The 24,998-nt window shown below is 39.7% G+C and overlaps 1 protein-coding gene and 2 long non-coding RNA genes across 3 annotated transcripts in view; 2 read left to right on the top strand and 1 right to left on the bottom strand.

Annotated features, from left to right (window-relative positions):
- tshz1 (teashirt zinc finger homeobox 1) overlaps nt 1-8,001 on the bottom strand; it is a 232,555-nt gene extending 224,554 nt beyond the window's left edge. The window contains exon 1 of the mRNA XM_072570874.1: nt 7,592-8,001. Coding sequence (XP_072426975.1) covers nt 7,592-7,631 — 40 coding nt within the window. The 5' untranslated portion in view covers nt 7,632-8,001. The remainder of the gene's footprint in view (nt 1-7,591) is intronic.
- Nucleotides 8,002-9,600: 1,599 nt separating this feature from the next.
- Nucleotides 9,601-23,135, top strand: LOC140477278 (uncharacterized). Its single transcript, XR_011960697.1, has 2 exons — nt 9,601-9,682; nt 22,788-23,135. It is a non-coding gene; the product is annotated as an uncharacterized lncRNA (long non-coding RNA).
- LOC140477280 (uncharacterized) lies at nt 11,654-16,107 on the top strand. The gene is made up of 2 exons (XR_011960699.1): nt 11,654-12,261; nt 13,823-16,107. It is a non-coding gene; the product is annotated as an uncharacterized lncRNA (long non-coding RNA).
- Nucleotides 23,136-24,998: the final 1,863 nt, after the last annotated feature.

Genomic DNA, 24,998 nt, shown 5'->3' on the forward strand with positions numbered 1-24,998 from the left:
TAAAGGTCACTAGCAACATCGTGGGATGCACCAAAGTTACAAAGGGAAACAAAGTTAACGTTTCAGGTCTGATATGACTTTTCTTCAAAGCGTCTTCAGAAATTCCGAGAGAACAGTCATACTGGACTCAAATATTAATTAACTCCACAAATGCTGCCACACCTCCAGCGCTTAGATTCAATTTTACCACTTAAACAGTTTTGAATAGACCAACATGAGCTACCTGTAGTAGGACTATCCCACATCCAATAAGTTCTCACAAAAATATATACATTTGAAAAACCAGTAACTCCGTTTTTTAAGTGTGTTTGTAAACAAGAGGGTCCTGACTGCCATACTTCTTCAAACACTTATGGTGCATGCCAGCTCTGCAGTAAGATGCTTATCCAGTTCAGTTATTTCCAACCTAGCCATCAGTTGTTTTGCCTGTTTGGAGGGGGAGAGGGGGTAATATGGTAGGCAGGAAAGGTGGGTGAAGAAAGGAACTTGAATTTCTAAAGCATCTTTCACAACCTCATTCCAAAGCACTTTATAATCATGAAATGCCTTTGAATTATGGTGATTGTTGTGATGTAGTAAACACAGCAGCCAACCTGTGTGCAGTAAATTCCAATAAATAACAATGTGATAGCACCTGCATAATTTGGTTTTAGTGGTGCTGACTGAGGTGATAAATATCAGTCCAGGAAAGTTGGGAGAGCTCTTCTTCTCTTTGTAATGGTGCTAAATGATAATTTTAATTCACCTGGGAGGGCAGATGGGGTCTTAGCTTAAAGTCAATTCTGAAAGACAGGTGAATTGCTAACTGTAATCGAATTGTGACAACCTTTCATTCATACATCAAAATTGATCACAGCAACTCAAATAAAAGACTATGCTGCAACAAATCATAATTAGATTAGATTAGATTACTTACAGTGTGGAAACAGGCCCTTCGGCCCAACAAGTCCACACCGCCCCGCCGAAGCGCAACCCACCCATACCCCTACATCTACCCCTTACCTAACACTACGGGCAATTTAGCATGGCCAATTCACCTGACCTGCACATCTTTGGACTGTGGGAGGAAACCGGAGCACCCGGAGGAAACCCACGCAGACACGGGGAGAATGTGCAAACTCCACACAGTCAGTCGCCTGAGGCGGGAATTGAACCCAGGTCTCTGGTGCTGTGAGGCAGCAGTGCTAACCACTGTGCCACCGTGCCGCCCAATTCTGAACAAAAATCAGGAAAAGCAAGTTTCAATAAAGTCAGTTTCTTAACATGGGACACCTCCCTGACTAACACATCTGTTGGAAGATAACTGACCTGTGCGCTCTTCAGATGCTCCCGGACCTGCTGTGCTTTTCCAACACCATACTCTTGACTCTTTACTTTGCCTATGTTTGCTATCAACAACCTTTCCTAACATGTTCAGTTTGACAAATTTCCATTTGGTGACTGTGTCATGACAACTTAAGGAATATCAGGACTTAAATAATTGATGAAGAATTCTAGTAACATTAACACCATTCAGAACAGAAAATCATTTCATCAAATGAAAAATTTACCTATTTGTGTTTTTACAGCTTCCTATAATTATTTTTGAACATAAGCGTATTTTTTTTAAACATACAAATGGATAAATGAATTTGGCTAATGCCACTCTTTATGTCTGTGCAAAAGGATCCAACCAGGTTCTCTGTGCCCTCCTGCTTAAATTAATCTATTCACATAACTCCCTAGTTACTGTGGGTCTGCACAAAGTACATTTTGCTTAAATCTCTGTGAAGTATCAAACAAAGGAAAGCAAAAACAAGACAGACAACTGCATTCAGCTAAGATTACTGACTTATTAGAAACCAGTATGTTTATTCTGAAGGCCTTGTTGTTGAGTTTGGTCAATCCATAATGAGCTTTTCTTGCATAGCATCAGCAGGCAACTATCTCTCAAGAGTTTGCTGAACTCTTAAATCCTGAATGACATATACACATCACAGCCAAACATTGTCAAATTTGAATCTGACGTCAGATTCCTAACAGCAAATGCAAAATGATTGAGACCCCCTAATGCTGAGTACCCAGGGAGGCAATAGAAATAATATCCAGGAAACAAGACAAAGAAAAAGAGCATTAAAGAAAACATACAGCACAGAAACAGGCCACTCAGCCTGACTGTATTCTACTTGAGTCTCCTCCTAGCCTACTTTGTCTCATTCTATCAGCACATCTTTTCAATTTTTTTTTTCTTCTCATGCATTTATCTCATTTGCCTTTAAATGAGTCAATGCTTTTCACCATTAACATTCCATGTGGAAATGGTTACATTCTAACCATTCTCTGGATAAAGACACTTCCCCCAGTAAAAGCTGTCACATCTCAAGGGCATGACTGAGATTTCAAGGAGCATTGTGTATGCTTTTTATTTAAACATCGGTTTGTGATTCTATGACAGTCCTTCCACCACAAAACCGTGACAGATGCTGACATTGAAGTTACTGAGGGAGAGAAGGAAGGAAAAGGAGAAGAGATGGTGGAAGTTGAATGAAAGAAGAGAAATATCCCAAAGGAGACTATACAAGATTATGGACATGGAGACTCCTAAAGGTACGGCATAATTCATCTTTTTCAAAACAAATATCAAGCAATCAGGTTCTTGGGACCTTGTAGTAGGATTGAGGTGCTGTAAGAAATCTGGGAAGGAAAGAAGGCTCTCGGAAAGTAAACATAGACGTGACATCAGAAAATACAGCAGCCAAAGTGTGTACAGCAAGCTCCCACAAGTGGCAATGAATTCATGAGCAGAAAATCTGTTTCTTGTGTTACTGTGGAGAAATAAATATGAATCAGTTGAATGCAGGGAACTCTTTGGTTTCTGCATAACTAATTTCACCGGTCAGCTCTCAATTGCAAAGTCATGAATTTCAGTTTCTGTTAATGATCAAAAGAATCTGGCCTCATTGATTTGTCATTTGTTTCGAATAAGAACTGAAAAAAAAAGGGTTATTCAAACTGAAGAAATGATGGCCTGTCTTGGGTAATACAGAAGAAGAGCTTACATTCTTCTTGCCGAAGAGGGATATACAGTGGTGATGGTTCAGCAAAGTAGTAAAAAGGGGGGAAGAAATAAATATTGTATGTGGAATGTAAGCTCTTCTTCTGGATGACCCAAGACAGGCCATCATCTCTTCAGTTTGAATAACCTTTGTTTTTTCAGTTCTTAGTCAAAACAAATACAAATCAATGAGGCCAGATTCTTTTGATCATTAACAGAAACTGAAATTCATGACTTTGTGATTGAGAGCTGACCAGTGAAATTAGTTATGCAGAAACCAAAGAGCTCACTGCATTCACCTGATTCATATTTATTTCTCCACAGTAACACAAGAAACAGATTTTCTGCTCATGAATTCATTGCCACTTGTGGGAGCTTGCTGTACACACTTTGGTGAAAATCCATTTGGGTGAATGGATTTTTAAAGTAGGGATGGTAACAGTGAGCACAATTTGGAGAAAGAAAGATTTCCATTTACACAGCACCCTCACTATTTCAACACACTTCAAAGCAGTTTACAACCAATGAAGAACTTTTAAAGTGTGGACACTGTTGGAATGTAGGAACTGCAGCAGCTTAGCACACAGCAAGCTCCCACAAGCAGCAATGTAACAATGATCAGATAATCTTTTCCAGTGGTGGTTGTTTGCAGGATAAATACTGTAGACAAGAGGCAGTTATTGGATACAAGCAAATGTTTTATACTTTACTACAGAAAGGGAGAGAAATGTGATAACTGTCATAAAAGAGCTCCAATTTGTGTAAACAGAATACAATTGATACAAGACCATGTCACTACCAAATCATAACTAAAGCATACTACCAGATTGAAGGGGCAGAAAATCATTGTGCTACAGAGAGGGGAAAAGGTTGATAACCAATTTTGCTAAAATCTACTCAAATTTCAAAATGCTGAGCCATCTTTGACTGCTATCTTGAAATTGGGAGCATCATGACATGCTATTACTGTTAGAGAGGGAACTGCATCTGCGCAGTGTTAATATTTCGAAGCATTTCACAAATTTAAAGAATCAAATTATTCCTGATCTGAAGGATCTTTCATATGGCAAGCAATCTGCCACAGAAAAATATGCTATTTAACCAAGATTTTCAAGAGGACCAGAAATTTGTAAGAATCTCCTCCAGAGTACTCACTACATTCAGACAGACAGATCATTTTGCCGACATTCTGAAGGGAAACTGGTAAATGATTCAATGATTGCAGCAATTTGGTCTTTCCGAAATTGTGGCTTCAGCTGATACATGGCAATAGGAACATAGGAATAGGAGGAGGCCACTCAGCACATCAAGCTTGTTCCCATTTTCAATTAGATTATGACTGATTAGCATCTGAACTGCATCTATCCTCTTTAGTTCTGTAATCTTTAATTTTCAATCTCAGTTCTAAAATCATAATTTTTCTTAACAACTTCCTAGTGGAGAAAGACCCCATTTTCAACACTCTCTTTGTGAAGATGTGCTTCCGAACATCATCAATGAAAGGCCTAGCTTTAATTTTAAGCTACTACTCCATTGTTCTGAGCTTGGCCTCCAGAGGAAATAGTTTCTCTCCATCAACTCCTTTACTCATCTTAAACATCTCAATTAGAATTGTCCCTCCAATTAATATTCACCCAGATCTTAGCTTTAAAAGCATTAACAAAAGAAAAACAAAACAGACATTTACAACAATAGACTGCACCATAATTGTACCATCACCACATGCTGCTAAATTCAATTTTATCCTGTTGCACACATTTTTGGCACCTCTGCCATATGAGCACAACATCTGCAGCATTAATGGCAAGAATACTTTACAACTTTACAAAGGTTACACAAGGCAGAAAAATGAAAAGAACAAAGAAAATTATTTCTCATTCATTCTTGGGTAAGACCACGCTATAATGGATTTTGTGCTGGATTTTAATCCAATAAAGAATTATAAATGCAACAAAGAATTCAGCAGAAATTTCTTTACCCAGAGAGTATGGAACTCCCTACCACAAAAAGTGGTGGATGCAAACAGCAAATATAGCTTTAAGAAGAAGCTGATACAAATAAAGGACATATGTCAAAGGGGAGAGAGTAAGTAAACTGGGAGACGTGTTGAGTGGAACATCAACACCAGCATAAATCAATTGGATTAAGTGGTCTGTTTCTGTGTTTCACATTCTACATAAAACCAAAATGGTTAGTTGAAAAAATCCTGTCATGTCAAAAAATATCTAAACAAAGTACAATTAACATTTAGATCTGAGAAACTACCAACTCAGCTAAAATGTTTTACCCTAGCTTTATTGCTCTGTTAGAAGCAGAATTACTGAGGTCATTAAGGCAGCATTGTCTCTGTGACATGATTAGTCAGGTAGCAAAGTCCATTTGTCACCTGCACCAGTAAATTGAGTTAATACTGCACTACCGGCAATAGGGACTGTATAATATCAACTTGATCACATCAAACTGACTGTGAACCTGACACCTTACTAAATTTGTCAGCATTAATCATTAAACCTGTCACAAATCCATCAAGCTTTCAGATAATTAGGGACTTGGTAATGAAGCGAGCTATACATTTCTCTAATTTTTCCCCCCTTTTTTTAAAAGTGATAATCATAAGGCCTTCTGTTATACGGGACCATTTTCTCTGATCGTCTTCTTTCCAGCCACTGCACAGAAGCGATGGGACAATCCCAGGCTCCTCTCCATCAGCCTGAACTCTTACAAACATCTGTTGGCCCACATCTTTAGGGCCATTTCCTGCCTGCCACACTATTTTTTTTAGACACTCCTGATATTTTCAGGGAAAGAAAAGTCATCAGTTATGCAAGTTGTAGCAGTCAGACAAGCCAAGAGACATCCTAATGAACCCATATTTCATCTATAAAATGTGCTTAAAATGCCACTGTAAAAGATATTTTACCATCTTTTTAGCTAATTTTCTATCCGTTTAAATAGCAGATGACTCAGTCATCAACTCTTCATTGCTATTACAAACCTGCATTTTGATTAAGTATGCCAAATGTCATGTACAGAAAAGAATGGAAACACTAAAGCCTGCCAACTTTTGATTGGCCATTAAAACCAATGATGTATGTGCCTGTCAAAAGAGAGACAATTAAATCAATATTGGAAAAAGTCGCCTTGACGACTTGTTTCTATGTAAAAGCTGTCAGGACGAATTACCATGCACCATCACGTTTGTGTCAGTTGTTCAGCCCCCTTTATAAAAATATTTGTTGTTTAAAGTTGCTGATATCCAATTTCCACTGGAGTTAACTTGAGGTCTTACAATGTCATCCACATTGACCCTCCTGCACTCATCATTTCCCTTTCCAACAAAACAGAGTGTGTTCTTTTAAAGTATGCCCCATCCTCCGTTTATTTAACAGACCTGCTTCACAAGTTTTCTGTTCTTTTCAAGAGCTCAGAAACAATTCAGGTGAAGCTCATTATCCGGCGACTGAATTATATAATGTGGGAAACAGAGGGGTGTGCTGTAGGGAGACACTTCAAACTTAGGAGGATGAGCGAGTGGGGGTGATGGGAAAAAGAGGATGGGGTACAAATAAACTTGGGACAAAAAAATAGCGGTAAGCGACCTGACTTGCAGAGTTGTACGGTCAGGAGCATGTGGGTTGCTATGGTGAGTGATTTATTGATCTTTATCAGGAATGAATAGATCAAAGGCTGCCTAGATGACAGAGGATCCATCATACATCAAATCAAGAATAGCAATTCTCTATGAGAAACAGAAAGGGAGAGAGAGATGGAAAACTACACCCTGCTAATTGAACCAAAACAAGTCTTTCAGAAATGAAGTATGTTTTTTTAAAAATTCTCTATAGAGTTATTGACATGCACAATCAAGAAGATGCCTCAGAGTCACCATTCCTGGGGGGACTTTCAAAATGAATCTGGAGACTCTACACTGCACATGTCCTCACATTTTTAAAAGAGATCGGGATAGCTTGCTTATTTTAACACATCCTCTCCAATATTAGCAGCTCCTTCGAAACACCTCAGAAAATAAATGATGCCACTTGACATTTCAAACACACATAAAAATGGACTCTCAATCCTTAAATTTATATTTAAAGACATTAAGACTAGTTGCCGCAAGGTAAAATAATAGATTTTTTTTGGGGGGGGGGATGGTCTAAATATAATTATTTGCGATCAAATCCACGACGCAGCGAGAGGAAGAAAAAACATGACGGTGACAGCATTTGACAGACACCTGACAAACTACGCCACTCACAGAGGAAAGAGGAATGGCCAAAATAACATTTGCCCCCCGTTCCACACCCCCCCCCCCACCTAACCGCCCCCGCCCCAAGATCCTGGGCAGCAGAGAGGGTTAAAGGTGTACCCATTCGACGGGCAAAACCAGCAAGGTGCGGGAGTGAATCTAACCCCCACCCTCACATACCCACCCCTTCCCCCCCCCAAAAAAAACATCAATCTCCGCGCATCCGTATCCTGCCTCTGCTCCAGTCGCTGGATGGAATGCAAAATCTTAAATGCAGAAAAGTGCATCTAGTGATGGGGAGCTCTTACCTGCCGAGCGCCGGGGTGCTTGTTGTTTCCTCCTCGGCATACTGCCGTCCGCTTCTGCTGCCGGCCAGGAGTTTCCGGAGTTACTAGTTTGCTTCTCGGTGTTCTCATACAGACCAGAATAAGGCAGGAGGCGAAAGTGTAGTCATTGATTCTTTCTTTTCCTGAACTGTGTGTGTGGGTGGGTGGGTGTATTTTTTTAGGGGAGGGGGGAAAGGGGGGGTGAGAAGAGTTGAAGCTGTTCAAATAGGTGAGGGGGTGCGGGGGAGGTCTTTTTTTTCTCTCAGTCTCTGTGTTGATGAGGTTTGGGCGAGGGGGCGGGGATGGGGGGGGGGTTGCTGTTGTCAATAAGCTGTTCCGCTAAACCTCCTCAGCGAGCGGAGATATAAGCGAGAGTGAGAAGGGTTTCAGTCACTGCCTCATATGCATTAGATAGACAGACACACACACTCCAGTTACTTTGTATCACTGCCGCTTCTTGTATCTCTCTCTCTCTCTCACTCTGCCCACTCTCAGCATTTACATCAATGCAGAAGGCAGACAGATAACGCACATCACACACAGTTGAGTGAGAGAGCGATGAACTCGTTCCCCATAATTATTATCATTAATGGGGGCGGGGGGCGGTGGGTGAGAGTAAACTCTCGGGTGGGCTCCGGGGAAATACAGAATATCCACAGAGCAAGACACTCTTAACTGATCCACAGAGCTATCGAACAGCATTCAGTGATAAATCCTCTTCCTCTCTCCAGTACATTGCAATGTCCTCACAGTTCACGCTCAGTTTTTGTTTGAAAAACAGTACAGCAGCAGCAACAATGATGAATAGTGAACTTATAGTTGCAATCCAAATTTGCCACAATGTCTGCAAACAGAAGCACCGCCTGTTTGTAAATATCTTTTCTCCCTTGTTCTTTGCTAATACCAATTCTCCAGACCAAGATTAAGCCGTTACTCCGCCACAAGTTAACAGGAGGTTTTTTTTTCCCCCTCGTCCTCCTAATGTTCCGCGATGTGTCCAAACTCTCAGAATCACAGCATTCCGAATGTATTTGTATCTATTTAAAAAGTTAACGTTTCGGAGCAGCTGGCTTCACGGGGAGTTTTATTCTTGTTTAAATGTTCCACTTCCCCAGTGTTTTGGCGAGGCGGTTTTACAGTGTCTACAACAAACTTTTCAATTTGCAGGAAGCTGGGCAGAATTTGGCGTTATTACTCGAGAGAAGGAGGCGCCAAGTGACTCAAGATCTCTCTCAATAAACTTAGCATTTACTGTCTTTGTTTTTCCTTTTTAAAAAACAGACAAACCCAGGACTTCACGTTCCGGTTGCACTAATAATATTGGTTTCTGTTTTTTTTCCCCTCTCTCGGTTGGGAGTTGATGCCCGGCTCCTGTTTGATTCGTTCCACCTTTGAGGAAGTGAATGTCGCGCACGGGAAGAGGAGGGTCTGTCTGTGTGTGTCTGTCTGTGTGTGTGTGTGTCCTTTTCTCTGTTTCTGTGCCGCGCACTTCTCCTGTTAATGTTATTCAGTAATATTACTCCACACAATTGTATCTCCACCACCTCTATCCAACTCTCATCCTGTCTGTACAGGATTTGTGCCCTTAAACACCAGCTACAGACAATGCTTCCTTCATAACAAGACCCCCTTTTATATAAAGAAGGCAGTTGATCAAATATAAGTTGATCCAAACGAGAGCAGAGAGAAGAAAAAAAGTCTGAATTTACTGTTGGGACACTTCCTGAACTTTTGTTCCGTGTTTTGCCTCCCTCCCTACCTCCCCCTCTCTGTCTGGTGCTCTGAGCCCTGTAGCTATGATCAATTCTGCTTTGACAGGGAGGCTGCTCTCGCTCATTTGCCGGACTGCACGCTTCCAATCGCCGCCTCTGCTGCTGGCCGGTTCCTGCTCAGCCTGTCAGCTCTCGCATGGTCTCAGCGGCCGGGAGGCCTCTTACCCGCGATAATGAGAGAACTCGCCGGTGCAGCGCCTCAACTCAAACTTCAGGGAGGGTTTCGGTCCGCACTCCAATGTGCGCCCCCCCCCACCCCCCCCCTGCCCTCAGGAGACGGCGAATTACTGGCCCGGAATCGGTGAGTCGCAGACCATTATTGACACCTCTTTCTCTCCAGAATGTTGCTTTGCTCCTGACATCGATTTTGAAGTAAAACTTTAGCTGGCGCAGAATGGTTCCTTGTCTGTTCTGTAAAACAACTTGATCGTCGAATCGATCTGCTCCGATTCCTCTCGAGTTTTCAGCTGACGGGCACAATGTTGGATTGGGGGAGGAGGGGGTTGGGGGTGAGAATATTTGGCGGAGTTGGGGGGGGTGGGGGTGGCTGGTGGGAAATCAGACCGATCCACTTGGACTTGAGTGTTTGAAGTAGGAGCTAATGCGTCCAAAACAACTTCAGGTTCCGCCCTAACATCTGTGCATTCATCTAGGCGTCATGACCCTGCAACGCGTCCATCTATCTGTCAGTCAGTCAGTCTGTCTGTCTGTCTGTCAGTCAGTCTCGGAGTGCCTGTGCGTCAGCTGCAAGAGCGGTTTACGTGGGCTCTTAAACTGACACAAATACACTCCCGCTGACTGACTGACTGACTGGGGGCAGTACATCCCCATACACACACACACACACACACACAGAAATGGCACAGTGCTGCACAACTCCATGCAAAACCTGCCCTTCAGTAACTAAAACACTGCAGGCTGATTTCCTTACAACATACAACTCAGTTCCTGTAATGAGTGGGTTTTTCTTCCTATCCTTCCCCAAAATAAACATTTTAAAACGGCGGCAGGGTTTATTTACATATTATACATTCAGACTATCCAAATCAATAAAAAGATTTGTCATGTTTCCTTTGTGTCTAAAGGGGGTGCACCTTATATTTACAAAATGCCCAGTGGGATTTTATATTATTTCCCGACGTTACTGTCCCTTCATAAAGAGGTTGACATGAGGGTATATGTGTAGCACCATTGCCGTGTAGTTCTGTGCATTATTACAATGCGATCAATTGTACAATAAGTCCTTCTATTAAAGTAGCCACACTTGATAGACCTAAACACTATAATGCCGATATCCTGGTGCTGGGTAACATGGAGATATAAATGCAACTGTTACATCTGCATCTCCATCTTTGCTGGGCCGTTTTGCCCAATCTGATCAGTTGCAAACGGACATGTCCTGGCATTCTGCCGCTGCAGGATCAGTCCAGTTTAGATTCGTTTGTATTGAAATAAAGACGTGTTTGTTTCCTACAATCCTAAATCTTAATTATTATATAGATGCCATTTTATTCCTGTCCAGCGTCAGTGTTCTTAGACCTGCGCCTAGTTCTCACTCCCGCATGATATTTCACCCATATTCCTGCCCTGATTTTACATCCTGAAGTTTCCTACAACATACAATCAGTCCTTGTCACTAGTATTTACCAATTTGGACAGTCCTTCAAAAGAAAGTAAGGCAAATTCAAAAGAAGATATGTCCAGATGTTTTAATTTTTTATCTGTATGTTTTGAGGTTAAAGTTGCATTTGATCTCCTAACCTTGTAGATCTGACCACGGCATGTAGTTCAGTTCCCCGCTTCTATGTTCAAAATACCTTTCTTCGCTCACAGTACTCTTCTGGCTGCTGTTATACAGACTACTTCGGAAGAGATGTCCACTTCCAGATTCCTGGGAGGAACGTGGACAGATTTTATATAACCCTTTTGTTTTTTTTTAAAAGTTCCAGGCATTGTTTAAATGATACTTGAATCAAGTTCTGTATTCTACCTGGCGAGGATAGGTGCAAGGTTTAACATGTCCCTTGGGTTTGTTTTTATCGGCGCTGTTAATAGGAAAAAAGGGGAAAGGCCAGAGTTTAATATTGCTCGCCTCATGATCCAATCGGCCTTTGTGCTCTGTTAAACTGCACTTTAATGACGAATCTGAATTATGAATTTCATTCAATTTATAAAACCCCAGAAACGCGTTTGCATTCTATCAGTGCGGTGGAACTGCAGGCAATAAACTTGCTCTCCACTCCCCCACTTCTCTTCCCCCCCCCCCCCCCCCCCAACCCTTACCAACACCTCCTGGAGTTTTTGAGATAAACTTATTTTAGAGTTGACAAGGTAATGATTCCAAACTAAATAACCAGGCCTTGAAACGTAGGTTGCAAATGTTTTGGGGGCATTTTTTTGAATAAAAAAATCCGATGCATCTAAAACAGAGCCCAATTCTGGCAATCGTGAGAGAAAATAATAGGGAATTTCAGTATTTTGACATCAACGGTATATTATGTCTTACATATATTTTTTTAAAAGTTGGAATTGGACACCGCACACACACAGTTGAGCAAAGTTGTTTCTAATTCTTGTTTTCTCTGCGTTACTTCCCCGACTGCGGCGTTCTTGGTCCGTTGTGCTTTTGTTCTGAAACACTGTTTTAAGTCAACAGTTTCTGGGACAACATCTGGTTTGTCGGTGCCACCCGTAACCTGATAGGAGGATGTAACGCAAGAGCAGGAAATATTTTCTTTTTGTATCCCTGAGGTACTTGCTATAGACTGTCGCAAGGTCTACCGACTCAAAAAAAAGGCTCCTCTTACTGTCTTCCCAGGGACCAGGCGTGGGGCCGATGGGGCAACACAAAAAAAATGTCAGCCAAGTTGGACAATAAATGTAAGAACCAGGTTTGAAATGGCAGCTGAAACCTTCGCCCCTTTATTCCCACCGATTTGTCTATGTAATTTCAGGTCTGTGGGACTGTAAATTCTGCGGGTACGTGTCCTTTTTCCAAATGAAAATACATGATGTATTTTTGAGGAGAGAAGGTGAACATAGGGTTGAAGTGGAGTAATTTAAAACATTAGAACTGTGGGGCAGGGATCAAATTCGTGGCTGCTGTGCAAGAGTTCGGCTCGTTTTCACTTTACAAAACACACTCCACACACTCCCATTTCCCCTCAACCCCTGGATTTAATCTGGGTGACTGACCCATCAAATTGAAATGCTCCGACTGGGTTTTTTTTAAAAAAAACGGTGGCAAAAAGACCGGTTAACACGAGGGTCGCGACGGTAAGGGTGATCCAATCAGCAAACGTGCCCCTGTATCTTACACAGGCGGGCGGACAGGGAGGGTAATAAACTGAGTACATTTCAAAACTGTCAGAAGCCCGAGGTGAATCTTTGGCCTCGGCGGTTTCGTGTACAAAGTCACTCAAGTAGGATCGCGAACAATGTCCCCTGCATATTTAAACCTGACCAAAAGCAACATTTCAATTCCACCCCACTTACATTCAAAATGCAACTGAAGCTAAATTTAACCTCATTTGAAAAAATTACAACAATAAAGCTTTGCTCATACATTCAGTGGAGACCTTTGTTGTTGTGAGAATGCTTTACCTAAAATATAACATAAGATTGGAACTTATAAAATAAGCTTTATTTTAAAACTTGCTTTTGACCAATCAAGTAGAAACTGGACCGTTACATTGCACGAGTCGTTTGTAAAATGTAGCCTTATAATTACATATTGGAGATGGCAATGTTAAATTGTACCAAACCAGAAATGGGGGAGACAGCGTTTTCTTACCCGTGTCATAGTTAACCCTCAGGCTTTTGAACATCTTGTTAACATTTTTGGCTTTGCTTTAGAAGATGTACTGCGTGAAAGGGTTTAACCCTTTCTGGGGTGCGATTTTATTTGTTCTATGCACCTCGGCCATGAGCATACATTAAAATGCTTTGAACTCCAATTGTACATTGCATCAAATTTTATAACCACACGCGTTGATAAAATAAAACTTTCCCCTTTTCCTCCATGGGTCAATAGTTTCCAATCGCATCACGCTGTAACCTACTGAAATATTAAATGCAAAAGGTCGCTTACAGAGCACCGTCGTTCGTATTCTACAGCCCTGGGCACTGAGGGACAGAATTTTCTGCTGAGTTACAGTACTGAGGTTAGGAGATGCACAGACGGGAATTTGTATTCGCTGCAATTTTCGAATAACTGTAGTATCTGGAAGGGTTTTATTCCATTTCGAACCAGAACTGCCAGTCCGGCCCTTAAAGTGTTAGCTGCCGCCCAGTGAAATGAGAATGGTTCCAGTCACTGACCACTGTGCTACTTAATATGCACTCCTTTATTCCCGTTGCGCGTAGCGCACCTCTGCAAAGGATCTCCAGTAATGAGCCTCAAATTGCACTCCCGCCAAGCACTCTATTTTTTTTGTTTTAGGTTGTGCAAGGAGGGAGTGGGTATCGTTCGAAAACTTTCTTCTTTAACAACGATGAAGTCATGCCGGGGAACGGCACTTTGGCCATTGTCCCTGGAGGATATTCCCATCACTGGTCCAAGGGAGAGCTATCACACCAAGGCCGTCTATACGTCCAGAAGCAATAAATAAACAAAAACAAAATCCGGTGTTGCTTCTCCATTCCTCCCTGAGAAAGTTGCCCCAGCATTCAAGATTTTATCGTTTTTTAACTGGTCTGGCTGGCGTGCTACCGTGTCTAATCTTGCCTTTCCCACACTCGCTATAATTTTGTTCAATTTACAGACATATTCAAGTTTATCACGGCTACACTATCGGAGCATATTCAGAATCGACGACCTTTAATGTTAAATCGTTGGGTTACTGCGTGAGAAATACATTGTTTTGGTTATTCGAACGTGTGCAGAAGAGTAGGACCAAAGTCTAAACTTTTTTAAAAACCGTGCAGTGTCCATTTAAGCATATTATGGTAAATGTAATTTTAGCGAAGTTCATTTGTGGTTAAACTCATTGAATTTCATTGGACAAAAGGTAGCCATTTTATTCCAGCTACTGTAAAACAGCTGTTTAAGATCCATTTCCCTGCATTTTCTTCAAATTCTTCTATGACTTCTTCTACCCTTTTGCAACCTATAATGAATCCCCAATGGTTTCTGCATGGGCATGTTTTAATTACCGTGAAAAGTCTTCAGCTTGTTCTGTGGTATCTCAAACTTCGCTCAAGTTTCTTGTTTACGTTATGAAAATCCCCTTTGAACACCTCTATTAGGTCATCTATTAACATTGTCAGCCTTGGATTAATGGATAGAACTCTCATTTCTACGCCAGAATGTCAAAGGTTCAAGTTATATTCCAGAGAACTGAGGGCAAGAATCCAAGTTGATGTTCCCAGTCCAAGACTGAGAGTGCTGGCTAGTAGATGAGTCCATTTTGGATAAATGTTAACCTGATGCCCTGTCAGGTGGCCATAAAAAATGTTCCATGGAGTTATTTTGGAAATTAGGAACGTTATTCATGATTTCTTGAACAATATTTATCCCTTAACCAATATGACTGAAATCACATTTTCACATTGGTGTTTGCGCAATCTTGCTGTGCATAAATTGGCTGCTACATTTCCCAAATCACAAGATTAACTACATTTCAAAAGTCACTTCAATTTCTGGAAAGCACTTTGGTACATCCTGAGGTTGTGAAAGGAATTATATAAGTGCAAACCTTTTGTTTTCCATTAGGGTTCAGAAATGAAGCAAAATCAGTTAAATAATCTTCTTCACTTGCACGTGAGCATGGTCCTGATTTATTTTCTTTGTTGAAAAGATTGAATTGCACACATTCAGTCAGTAAGATAGAGAACTTAGTTTTTTTTAAATTGTGGTTCAAAGAAATGCTTTTGTTTTTAGAAAAGGAAAAGGAAATCATCACATATATACATCTCATGTATTTTTCAATCAACATGACTTGCTATTTATAAGGTTGCATTTCCACAGAATAGTCAACTTACTGATTATGTACTTTAATTTTAACTAGATATTAATTTAGTCAATTGGTTCTTGAATAAAATCCTCCAAATGAAAGGAAATATTTCTAGGAAATTATTGTTTAATTTTACTTACAATTATAATTCTAACAATATTGAGGGATTATATTTACAACATTCTAAGAAATAATAAATGTGTGAATCTTTCCAGTCAATTGCGAATTATTTCTTTGTAAAGTTGCAATATTTTACTTGCATCTTTGTAATGCCTATTAGAAAGCAAGTGAGCTGTAAAGGACTAGAAGATGGTGCATCTGAAAAAAGCATGATGGGAAAATAAATGTCTTGGAAGTGGGCAAATCTTTTCCATCATCTTTTATCAACAGGGAGATTTTATGCTTGAGACCCTTATGAGAACTGCAACATGCCGAGAGGGAAAACAAAATCCTCAAACTCATCCTACAATTCTGGAGCATGAGGCAATTGCTGCAAATATTCAGGCAGAAAAATAAAAAAAAAGAGATAAGCATGGCCAAGATATTCTAAATAACAGCAAAATATTAGAATGATTTTCAGAGTTGTAATTTCATCCAAAGATTCAGGTGATAGGTATACACTATTTACTTCTGCTCTTTTGTTTATTACTTCATGTGAACTTCCTAGTTTGATTATCTTGTTGCTACTTATTGCTCTTTATTTGGTATTTCTGCCTTCTCAGTTACAAAAGTACAAATAAATAAATACTTATTGTAGTATTTTGATGGAACATTTCAGAATCAATAAATTCTTATTGTCGTATTTTGAGGAAATAACTAATTTTACAGATTTTAAACATTTATTCAGAGTACTCATTTATGAATATCTCTTATGCTTTCTTTATAACCCAATGAATATTTTGATCAGGAATGCAGAAAAGGAAACATTTGCAGGGCTATGGAAAAAGAATGGGAGTGAGATTAATTGAATAGTTCTTTCAAAGAGCCGGCCCAGGCATAATGAGCTGAATGGCCTCTTTCTCTGCTGTATGATTCAATGAAGTACAAGTTGAAGTACGGTTTGCTTACAGAACCATTGATACACATATCCAATATCAGGATAGATTAAGAAACTGAGTGATAGCTCCATCACAGATTGATAGGTTGCCGGATCTCACTGGTAAAAAGCCATATATTAAGTTCTCTATTTCAATAGTTTTCAATCAAATCAAGACGTCTTTCAGAAATTTGGCAACGATAATCTAAGCCAGTTACTGAACTAACAAGCACAAATGGATCTTTCTCGCCAAGATGCATGCATTATTGGCATAGTGGAGTTGGGGGGGGGCAGGGGGAGGGGGGGGCGGGCAGTGCGAGGGAGGGGGACATGTTTTCTTTAAGGACAATTTAGTGTCATTTGATGAACGTTATCTGGAGGTACAATGCACAATGTGTCTAATAAGCAGTCAGTGAACACAGTCTTGGTTTTGTTAGAAGTATCTGAATTAGGATTGAACTAGTTATATACTTGTTCCAATAACAACTTGTATTTCTATAGCGCCTTCAATGTAATGATATCCCAAGGCAGCTTACAGACAAAATTTGGCACAAAGTGCCAGGGAGATGTGAGAGAGTTCTTTGGGCAATGACAAATTTGTCAAGCTGGAAGGTTTTAAAATGTATCTTAAGAGGTGGATGAGAGGTTGAAGGTTTATGGATTTGTACTTTTAATTTGAAATCACACAGACTTTATATTAAATACTTTGCTGTAATTTCCCACTGGAATTTTTAATACTGACTATATATCTAGGCAGTTTGTTTTTGTTGCTATAACTAATTTGCATAGTAGATGTTATTGCCATTATTGAATCATTTATGTGAATTTGAATTAATGCAGTACATTTTCAACCTTGATATTGTAAAAATAAATAATCTCGATGACAAACAAAAACCTTATTCACATACGTGCTTTGGAATGACAAAAAAAAAGTTTGAATTTTACACTTCTTCAAATAGAGCATGGGAAATCGTGAGCTAAGGAATGCTTCACATTTCAATGGCATCACTTTCCAAAAGATTTTTACTGCAATGTGAAACAAATATATAATGTTTGTGAGTTTAATAATCTGAAGAGTTAATGTTTGCTTTTTTTTTGAGGCGTACTAGTTGTGGGTTGTCTGTTCAGATTTGAAAATGTACATCGTGGGCTGGATGAATAATCAGGTGGTCCAGCTTCAGCCCACAGTCCTTATGTTACACAGTGCCATTGAAGAACCGAGTGGTTCATGAATAATGAGGTGTTAAATGGACCTATTTAGACAAATAATTATCAGATTGGTATTTGAAAAGGTGAAAACAAGGCCATCAATCTGTTATTTAAATGTATATTTCATACAAGTGTGTATTAAATGACATAATGGTATTAATATTATTCTAATATTATACACTAACCTGAAGAGCTTTTATGGAAATAAATGGCTTTCAAAATGATTAATGTCTAAATTAGATAAGAACAATACACATTTATAAATCACCTGTAAAAAAGAAACAGTCCAAACTTGTTTCTCAGTGGTGTTAGGAAAGTGTGTGACAAGTCAAAAAAAGGGTTAATACAAAATGTGGTAGTAGAACGTGATGAAAATCGGATTCAAAGCAGACTGAGTGTATTAGGAAAGCATTTCTAAAGAGTGGGATCTAAGCTGAAGACATGGTTATCATTGGTGGGATGAAGGAAGCAGGGATGCATAAGAGGTCAGAGTTAGAAGAAGACAGACTAATGGAAGCGATCGTTGGATCTTGACAAGAGTTACAGAAATCTTGGAATAAAGATGGTTAGAGGTTAAATGCTCAGCTCAGAGACCAACAACATTGAGGTGCTTGAGGCCTGAGATAATGCCTATGGGCAAGGTTGAAGAGATAATGGAACAGTGACCAAATGTTAAATCAAACATGTAGGTTTTAAGAAGCATCTCCAAGGAGGACAGAGAGATGGAGAAATTTAGATTCCACTGAGACGTACTTATTTCAGATTTGCGTGTTTTGTTTTTGTATTTGTATGGAATTGACTTTATTGTGAGGAAACTATGATGACAATAAAATGTTAGTCATCAGGTCTGGTAGCATCTGTGGAGAGAGAAACAGAGTTAACATATCAGGTTGTGACCCTTCATTAGAACTCAAACAAAGGAAATTGAAAGGTATCTGATATTCAATTATGAGTGTTTAGATCTACATATATGGTGCACAGAATCAACTATGCCAAAAACTATTACAGAACAAAACTAAGCCAATATTGTGTGATTGTTATGAGTGGTAAAAATCCTGATATACTCATAATGCCAATTATTCAATAAATAGAATGTGTAGACCATGCGTCCTAGTTGATTTGTTCATTAAATATTATATGCAAGCACCAACAATGCTGTTCTTTAATATTTTAAACATAGTTCTGATGAAGGCAACCATCTCTCATTTTAGTACATGAACTATGTTACCTCAGCAGCTAACCAGAAACCAGAAATCAACACTCTAATTTTGCTGATCTCCTCTTTAAACAAATTTCAACATTATTTTCTTTCTTGTCTGGCTTTTTACAAAACCTTAAACAGAGGATTTTGAATGCCATTTTTTTCTAGTTTTCAGTAAATTCATAACAGTATCCTCAAAGTATCATTATGTATGAGTGAAAATACAAAAGTATTTTCAACTGGCATTGAATCACTCCTCAGACATATTGATTATTTCTCTAAAATTAGCAAACAACAGGAAAAACTGACCTAAAATCACTTTTAAAATACCAACTGATTTATTAATCAAGATTTTGAACAACACACAACTTCTGCAGATCAGTATTTGTTGTGAATTTGTTTACTTTGCAGCCATTGAGAAGAATTAATGACTATGAATTATCCCAGCACTGAAATAATGCATGTACAGAAAGGATTAGAGGAAAATACAATGCAACACAGCTTTAAAGAGAATTCTTAAAGTTCTATTAGTGCATCCAGAGCTCTAGATAAAACTCCTACATCTGACTGAAAGGGTATTCTATATCTTTTTAAAAATGTATATATTATTAGTTCTAAAACAATGGCTACTACAATTATTTAGTACAATGTTCAAGTTCCTCTGGTCCTCCCATCTCTGCTGGCAGCAAGAATGGCCTAAGGTGATTTGTGCTCTGCCAAAACCATGATTTTAAAATCTCCTCTTTCATACAAATCCTCACATTGTCTTGTCTTTCCCTATCACTGTTACGTCCTCTAGCCTGAAAAGTTATAAGAGATCTATGCTCTGTGTTGTGGCATGTTTCAATACATTAAAAACAGTTTGTAAATTGCAAGTTATTGTATTGATAGGTGAAATGAGTCTAGACAGCAACTATCTAGTTCCGAGTGGGCATAGTCAAAGCTGGCACTAATTCAGTCATCTGTGGAGACTTCACAAGAAAAGCTGGCATGCAAAAGGAAAGAAAGGTTACTGCTGTAAAAGATGGAGTTCCCTTCTTATGGTTGTAAGTAAAGTAGATTATTGGATAGGGTAAATAGAGCTTTATTCTCTCTCTAATCAGTTGAATCACTGAGGAGGCTTGATGTTGACTTGTGTGCCCCTTCCCAATGTTGGCACCTTCTTAAGTATAAAAATCCACAATTTTTTCCTAAACTTTTAACCCAACACCACAGAAAACTGTAAATTTTGGGAGTGGCAACACACCAGGAGCTTTATTCTTAAAATAACTTGTTTCTGCTTTTTTCAGCATGCAATTCCTGTAATCCACGTTTGACACTCCACTCAGGATACATCTGAAGTATTTGAGAGTACATGTGACGTGGACACTCTTTGCAATTTTGTGAGAGCTATAAATATTTCCATCAGTTCATGCTTATGACATTAACTGTATCTGCATAAGAAACATTACATTAGTTTTGGCAACCTGGAAAAATTATCCTCCGAATGGGAATACATAGACCTCAATGGAATATGGTTATAAATGAACTGGGTTTAAACTGTCAGCTGCCAAATCCCAAAATGAGAACAACAGCTGCTTTTAAAAAAGAGTCATAGTCGACAAATTCCCACCTTCTGCCTGCTCAACCTCCCCAAACATTGCTTGACCCTACCACTTACACAAGGTCACTTGTTATCGTATGATATATTTTATTTGGGACAATAGGGCACTGCAAGCCAATGGATATCTCAGTAGTGCTGCCAGTGCCCAGTTAGCTTACTGATAGCATTGGTGCAATGGACTAGAGATGCACACTGTTATTCTTCTCTATCATCTCCTAACCATGAAGGCTCTACAGTGGAGCTCTGCTTGCCAGGTTGCTTGGTAACTGGTGGGCGTGACTCAAGTTAGAACAGACAAGTTGGAATGACTGATGCTGACACAACCTAAAGGACAATTACTTCTCAATTCACAGCTAGTGGGTAGAAAACTGATCAAAGAAAGAACTCCCATTTCTATAGAACTTTAGGATATCCCAAAGTGCTTTACAATCAAGTAAGTACTTTTTAGAGTATGGCCACTGCTATCCTGCAAGAAAACCAATTTTCTCACAACAGAATTCCACAGACATCAATGGATATCAATCAGACCATCACATTGTCGTAGATGATTGGAGATAAATATTGGCCAAGACAACAGAGAGAATTTCTCAGTTCAGGATGTGTGAGTCACTGGCAAAGTCAGCACTTATTACACATCTCTTTGTCCTTGAGTGTGTGGTAAGCCATTCCTCTTTGTAGATTCTACCTCTTTATAATTCTTTGTGATACAACTGAGTAGCTTACTAGGCTGTTCCCAAGGAAGGTTAAATGTCAGTAAGATCACTGTGGGTGTAGATAGGTCAGACTAGGTAAGGATAACAGGGGTTCCCTTCCTAGAAGGACGTTAATGAACTAAACGTGTTTTCACAACAGCTTAAAAATGTGTTGCTGGAAAAGCGCAGCAGATCAGGCAGCATCAAAGGAGAAGGCGAATCGATGTTTCGGGCATAAGCCCTTCGTCAGGAATTTTGCCGGAAACGTCGATTCTCCTTCTCCTTTGATGCTGCCTGACCTGCTGCGCTTTTCCAACAACACATTTTTAAGCTCTGATCCCCAGCATCTGCAGTCCTCACTTTCTCCTAGTATGTTTTCACAACAATCCAGTAGTGTTCTTGTCACCATTCCTGATTCCAATTTTATAGAATTTAAATTCACCACCTGCTGTGGTATCATTTGAACTCATGTTTTTGCATCATTGGACCAGGCTTCTAGATTATTAGCCCAGTAAGGTTTCCACCAGGCCTCTATACCTGCAATTAGGTTAGATTAGATTACATTACTTACAGTGTGGAAACAGGCCTTCGGCCCAACAAGTCCACACTAACCCTTTGAAGAGCAACGCACCCAGACCCATTCCCCTACATTTACCCCTTCACCTAACACTACAGGCAATTTAGCATGGCCAATTCACCTAACCTGCACATCTTTGGATTGTGGGAGGAAACTGGAGCACCCAGAGGAAACCCACGCAGATACGGGGAGAATGTGCAAACTCCACACAGACAGTTGCCTGAGGCAGGAATTGAACCCAGGTCTCTGGTGCTGTGAGGCAGCAGTGCTAACCACTGTGCCACCATGCCGCCCTAATTACTGTGTGTTGTCATGGAAGCAAGACCAGACCATGAAAGGAAAGGATTAGGATCGTCTTGCAGTTTGTGACAAAGGCTCCAAAGCTTCTGAACACGGTGGACCTGTTACAGGGACTATTGATCAATGTTAGACCTACACCATTGGTTCCTACAGAGAAGAAATGTGTCGGTATTAGGTATTCATAACTTCATGTTTGGATCCTATCAAAACACCAACTATTCTATACAGATCATAGAGAGGAAACAACAAAGGAGATGCCAGATTATTTATATTTCAATTTGAAGTAATGGCTAGGGCAGGGTGTTAAATGTGACATTACATAAAACCACAGAGAAAACACACAGTGACCAACCATCTCTAAACCTTGCAGCTGAGTGCAATATTCTATTGTAATATTAAATGTTAATGTAATGGAAAAGCCAAAAGATCAGTCTAAATGGGATATTACTAGTTTATGGATTATCATGTAGCTTATCACAGGACTTTATTAAGGTCAGTTATATTTTAGTTCATAGCCCAAGGATGTAGTGATGTAACTTACCATGAAAGATTTCATGTGACTATTAATAGTGGCAAAGAAAATTGTTCTTGTCAAACTTACAAAGTAAGTAGTGTATCTGAAAAGTGTAAATCAATTTGGTACACTTATAGTTTATGAAAATGTAGTAAATACATGTAGAACAGGATGTGAAAGATGACATGACAATTAACTGATCGTGTGATGTTTGGTTACATATTTTTCACAGGCTGGGAAATATATTATTGTAGTTTTAATAATAAAGAAAGATAACTAATGTCTGTCAATGTAAAAATAAAACAGTTACATTTTCCTAGATTCAATCTTCTCGAAAGAAGTGTGAATGAAGAAAGCCATTCAGCCTCTTGATCATGGATTTAGTTGGAACATGGTTGATCTGTCCCTCAACTCCATCAATGTACCTTGACCAGTGAGATCATCCTGTACACCACCTCTCAACAATTTAGCCCAGTTACCAGTCTCATGAATCTGCCCTGCTTCAACTCCAAGATCGTTGTATCCTTCCCGAGATGCTGTGCTGAGAACTGAAAGAAGTCACTCCAGGTGGGGTCAAAGTAAAGCTTTATATAAGAAATAACAACTTTCACCTTTTTCTGTTTAAATCTTTTGGAATAAAGGCTAATATCCATTTATGAACGCTATAATTTTTGTACCTGTCCACTAGCTTTTAATAATAACTGTCCTTGGATTCCCTAGAACTCATTGTTTCTGATGCTAATTACAGGTTTATTATCAAGTTACCTGTACTTACAGGTTTGAATAGTCTAGACCATTGAGGGCTGGAGCCACCTTCAATTGTAGTTTGGTGTTGGGGCAAGGTTTTTATCTGCTCGTGTAAGTCTGCAGTTAACCCAGTTAAGTTGTTTGGGTGGTGTGGAATAAATAATACAAGCATGACTTATTAATGTATCATCACACCATGGAAAGGGATTTGAATATCTAAGTGCTTCTGATTAATGAAACATGGGTATTAATTTCCTTTTTGCATCAAGTAACAGCAGAGTAGAGGCACAATAAGGAGTCAGTTTTGTAGAAATAAGGCCTAGATGGATTTTGTGCTGGGACAATTTCAGCGTATTAGAGTCTGCACACCACAGATACACATAGTTCAACTTTGAAATCTGTCTGAAGTTTTTTTGGATTTATTCTTTCATGGGAGATGGAGGCCATTGGCCAGGTCAGTGTTTGTTGCCTTTCACTAGCTTCCCATGAGAAGGTGTGCTTCCTTCTTGAGCCTCTGTTCTCTATCTGATGTAGGTAAACCCACAGCGCTGTTAGGAAATGATTTCCAGGAATTTCACTCAGCGAAGTGAAGGAATGGTTTTACATTTCAAAGTCAAAGTAATGTGTGAGCTTGTAGGTGGTAGAGTTCTTATGCAACTGTTGTCCTTGTCATTCTAGCTGTTAAAGGATGCAAGCTTGAAACGTACTATCAAAAGAGCCTTGGTCAATTGCTGTAATGCAATTTGTATATAATATGTGGACAGCGAAGAAGGTTACCTCAGATTGGGCCAATGGGCTGAGAAGTGGCAGATGGTGTTTAATTTAGATGAATGTGAAGTGCTGCATTTTGGGAAAGCAAATCTTAGTAGGACTTATACACTTAATGGGAAGGTCCTCGGGAGTGTTGCTGAACAAAGAGACCTTGGAGTGCAGGTTCATAGCTCCTTGAAAGTGGAGTCGCAGGTAGATAGGATAGGTGAGAGTATTGAGTATCGGAGTTGGGAGGTCATGTTGCGGCTGTACAGGACCTTGGTTAGGCCACTATTGGAATATTGCATGCAATTTTGGTCTCCTTCCTAATAGAAAGATGTTGCAAAACTTGAAAGGGTACAGAAAAGATTTATAAGGATGTTGCCAGAGTTGGAGGATTTGAGCTATAGGGAGAGATTGAATAGGCAAGGGCTGTTTTCCCTGGAGCATCAGAGGCTGAGGGGTGACCTTATAGAGGTTTATAAAATCATGAGGGGCATGGATATGATAAATAGACAAAGTCTTTTCCCTGAGGTGGGGGAGTCCAGAACTAGAGGGCGTAGGTTTAGGATGAGAGGGGAAAGATATAAAAGAGACCTAAGGGGCAACTTTTTCATACAGAGGGTGGTACTTGTATGGAATGAGCTGCCAGAGGAAGTGGTCGAGGCTAGTACTGTTGCAATATTTAAAAGGCATCTAGATGGGTATGTGAATAGGAACGGTTTGGAGGGATATGGGCTAGGTGCTGGCAGGTGGGACTAGATTGGGTTGGGATATCTGGTCAGCATGGACGAGTTTCCGTGCTGTATATCTCCATGACTCTATGACTCTAATACACTTTGCTGCCATTGTGTCCTTGCTCTGGTCCTGAACAAAATCAGTTATATCAGCACCTCAGTGATTTGGCATTATAATTCATGCTATACTTATCTTACAGTAGCAACTAAACATACTAGAAAATGTTAACAATGGTGCATCTAGGTATAAGTGTGATAATTACTCCCAAACTGCAACTCTAGCTCTGAAATTTGATT

This window comes from Chiloscyllium punctatum, chromosome 5 (assembly GCF_047496795.1).
Source record: "Chiloscyllium punctatum isolate Juve2018m chromosome 5, sChiPun1.3, whole genome shotgun sequence".
NCBI lineage: Eukaryota > Metazoa > Chordata > Chondrichthyes > Orectolobiformes > Hemiscylliidae > Chiloscyllium > Chiloscyllium punctatum.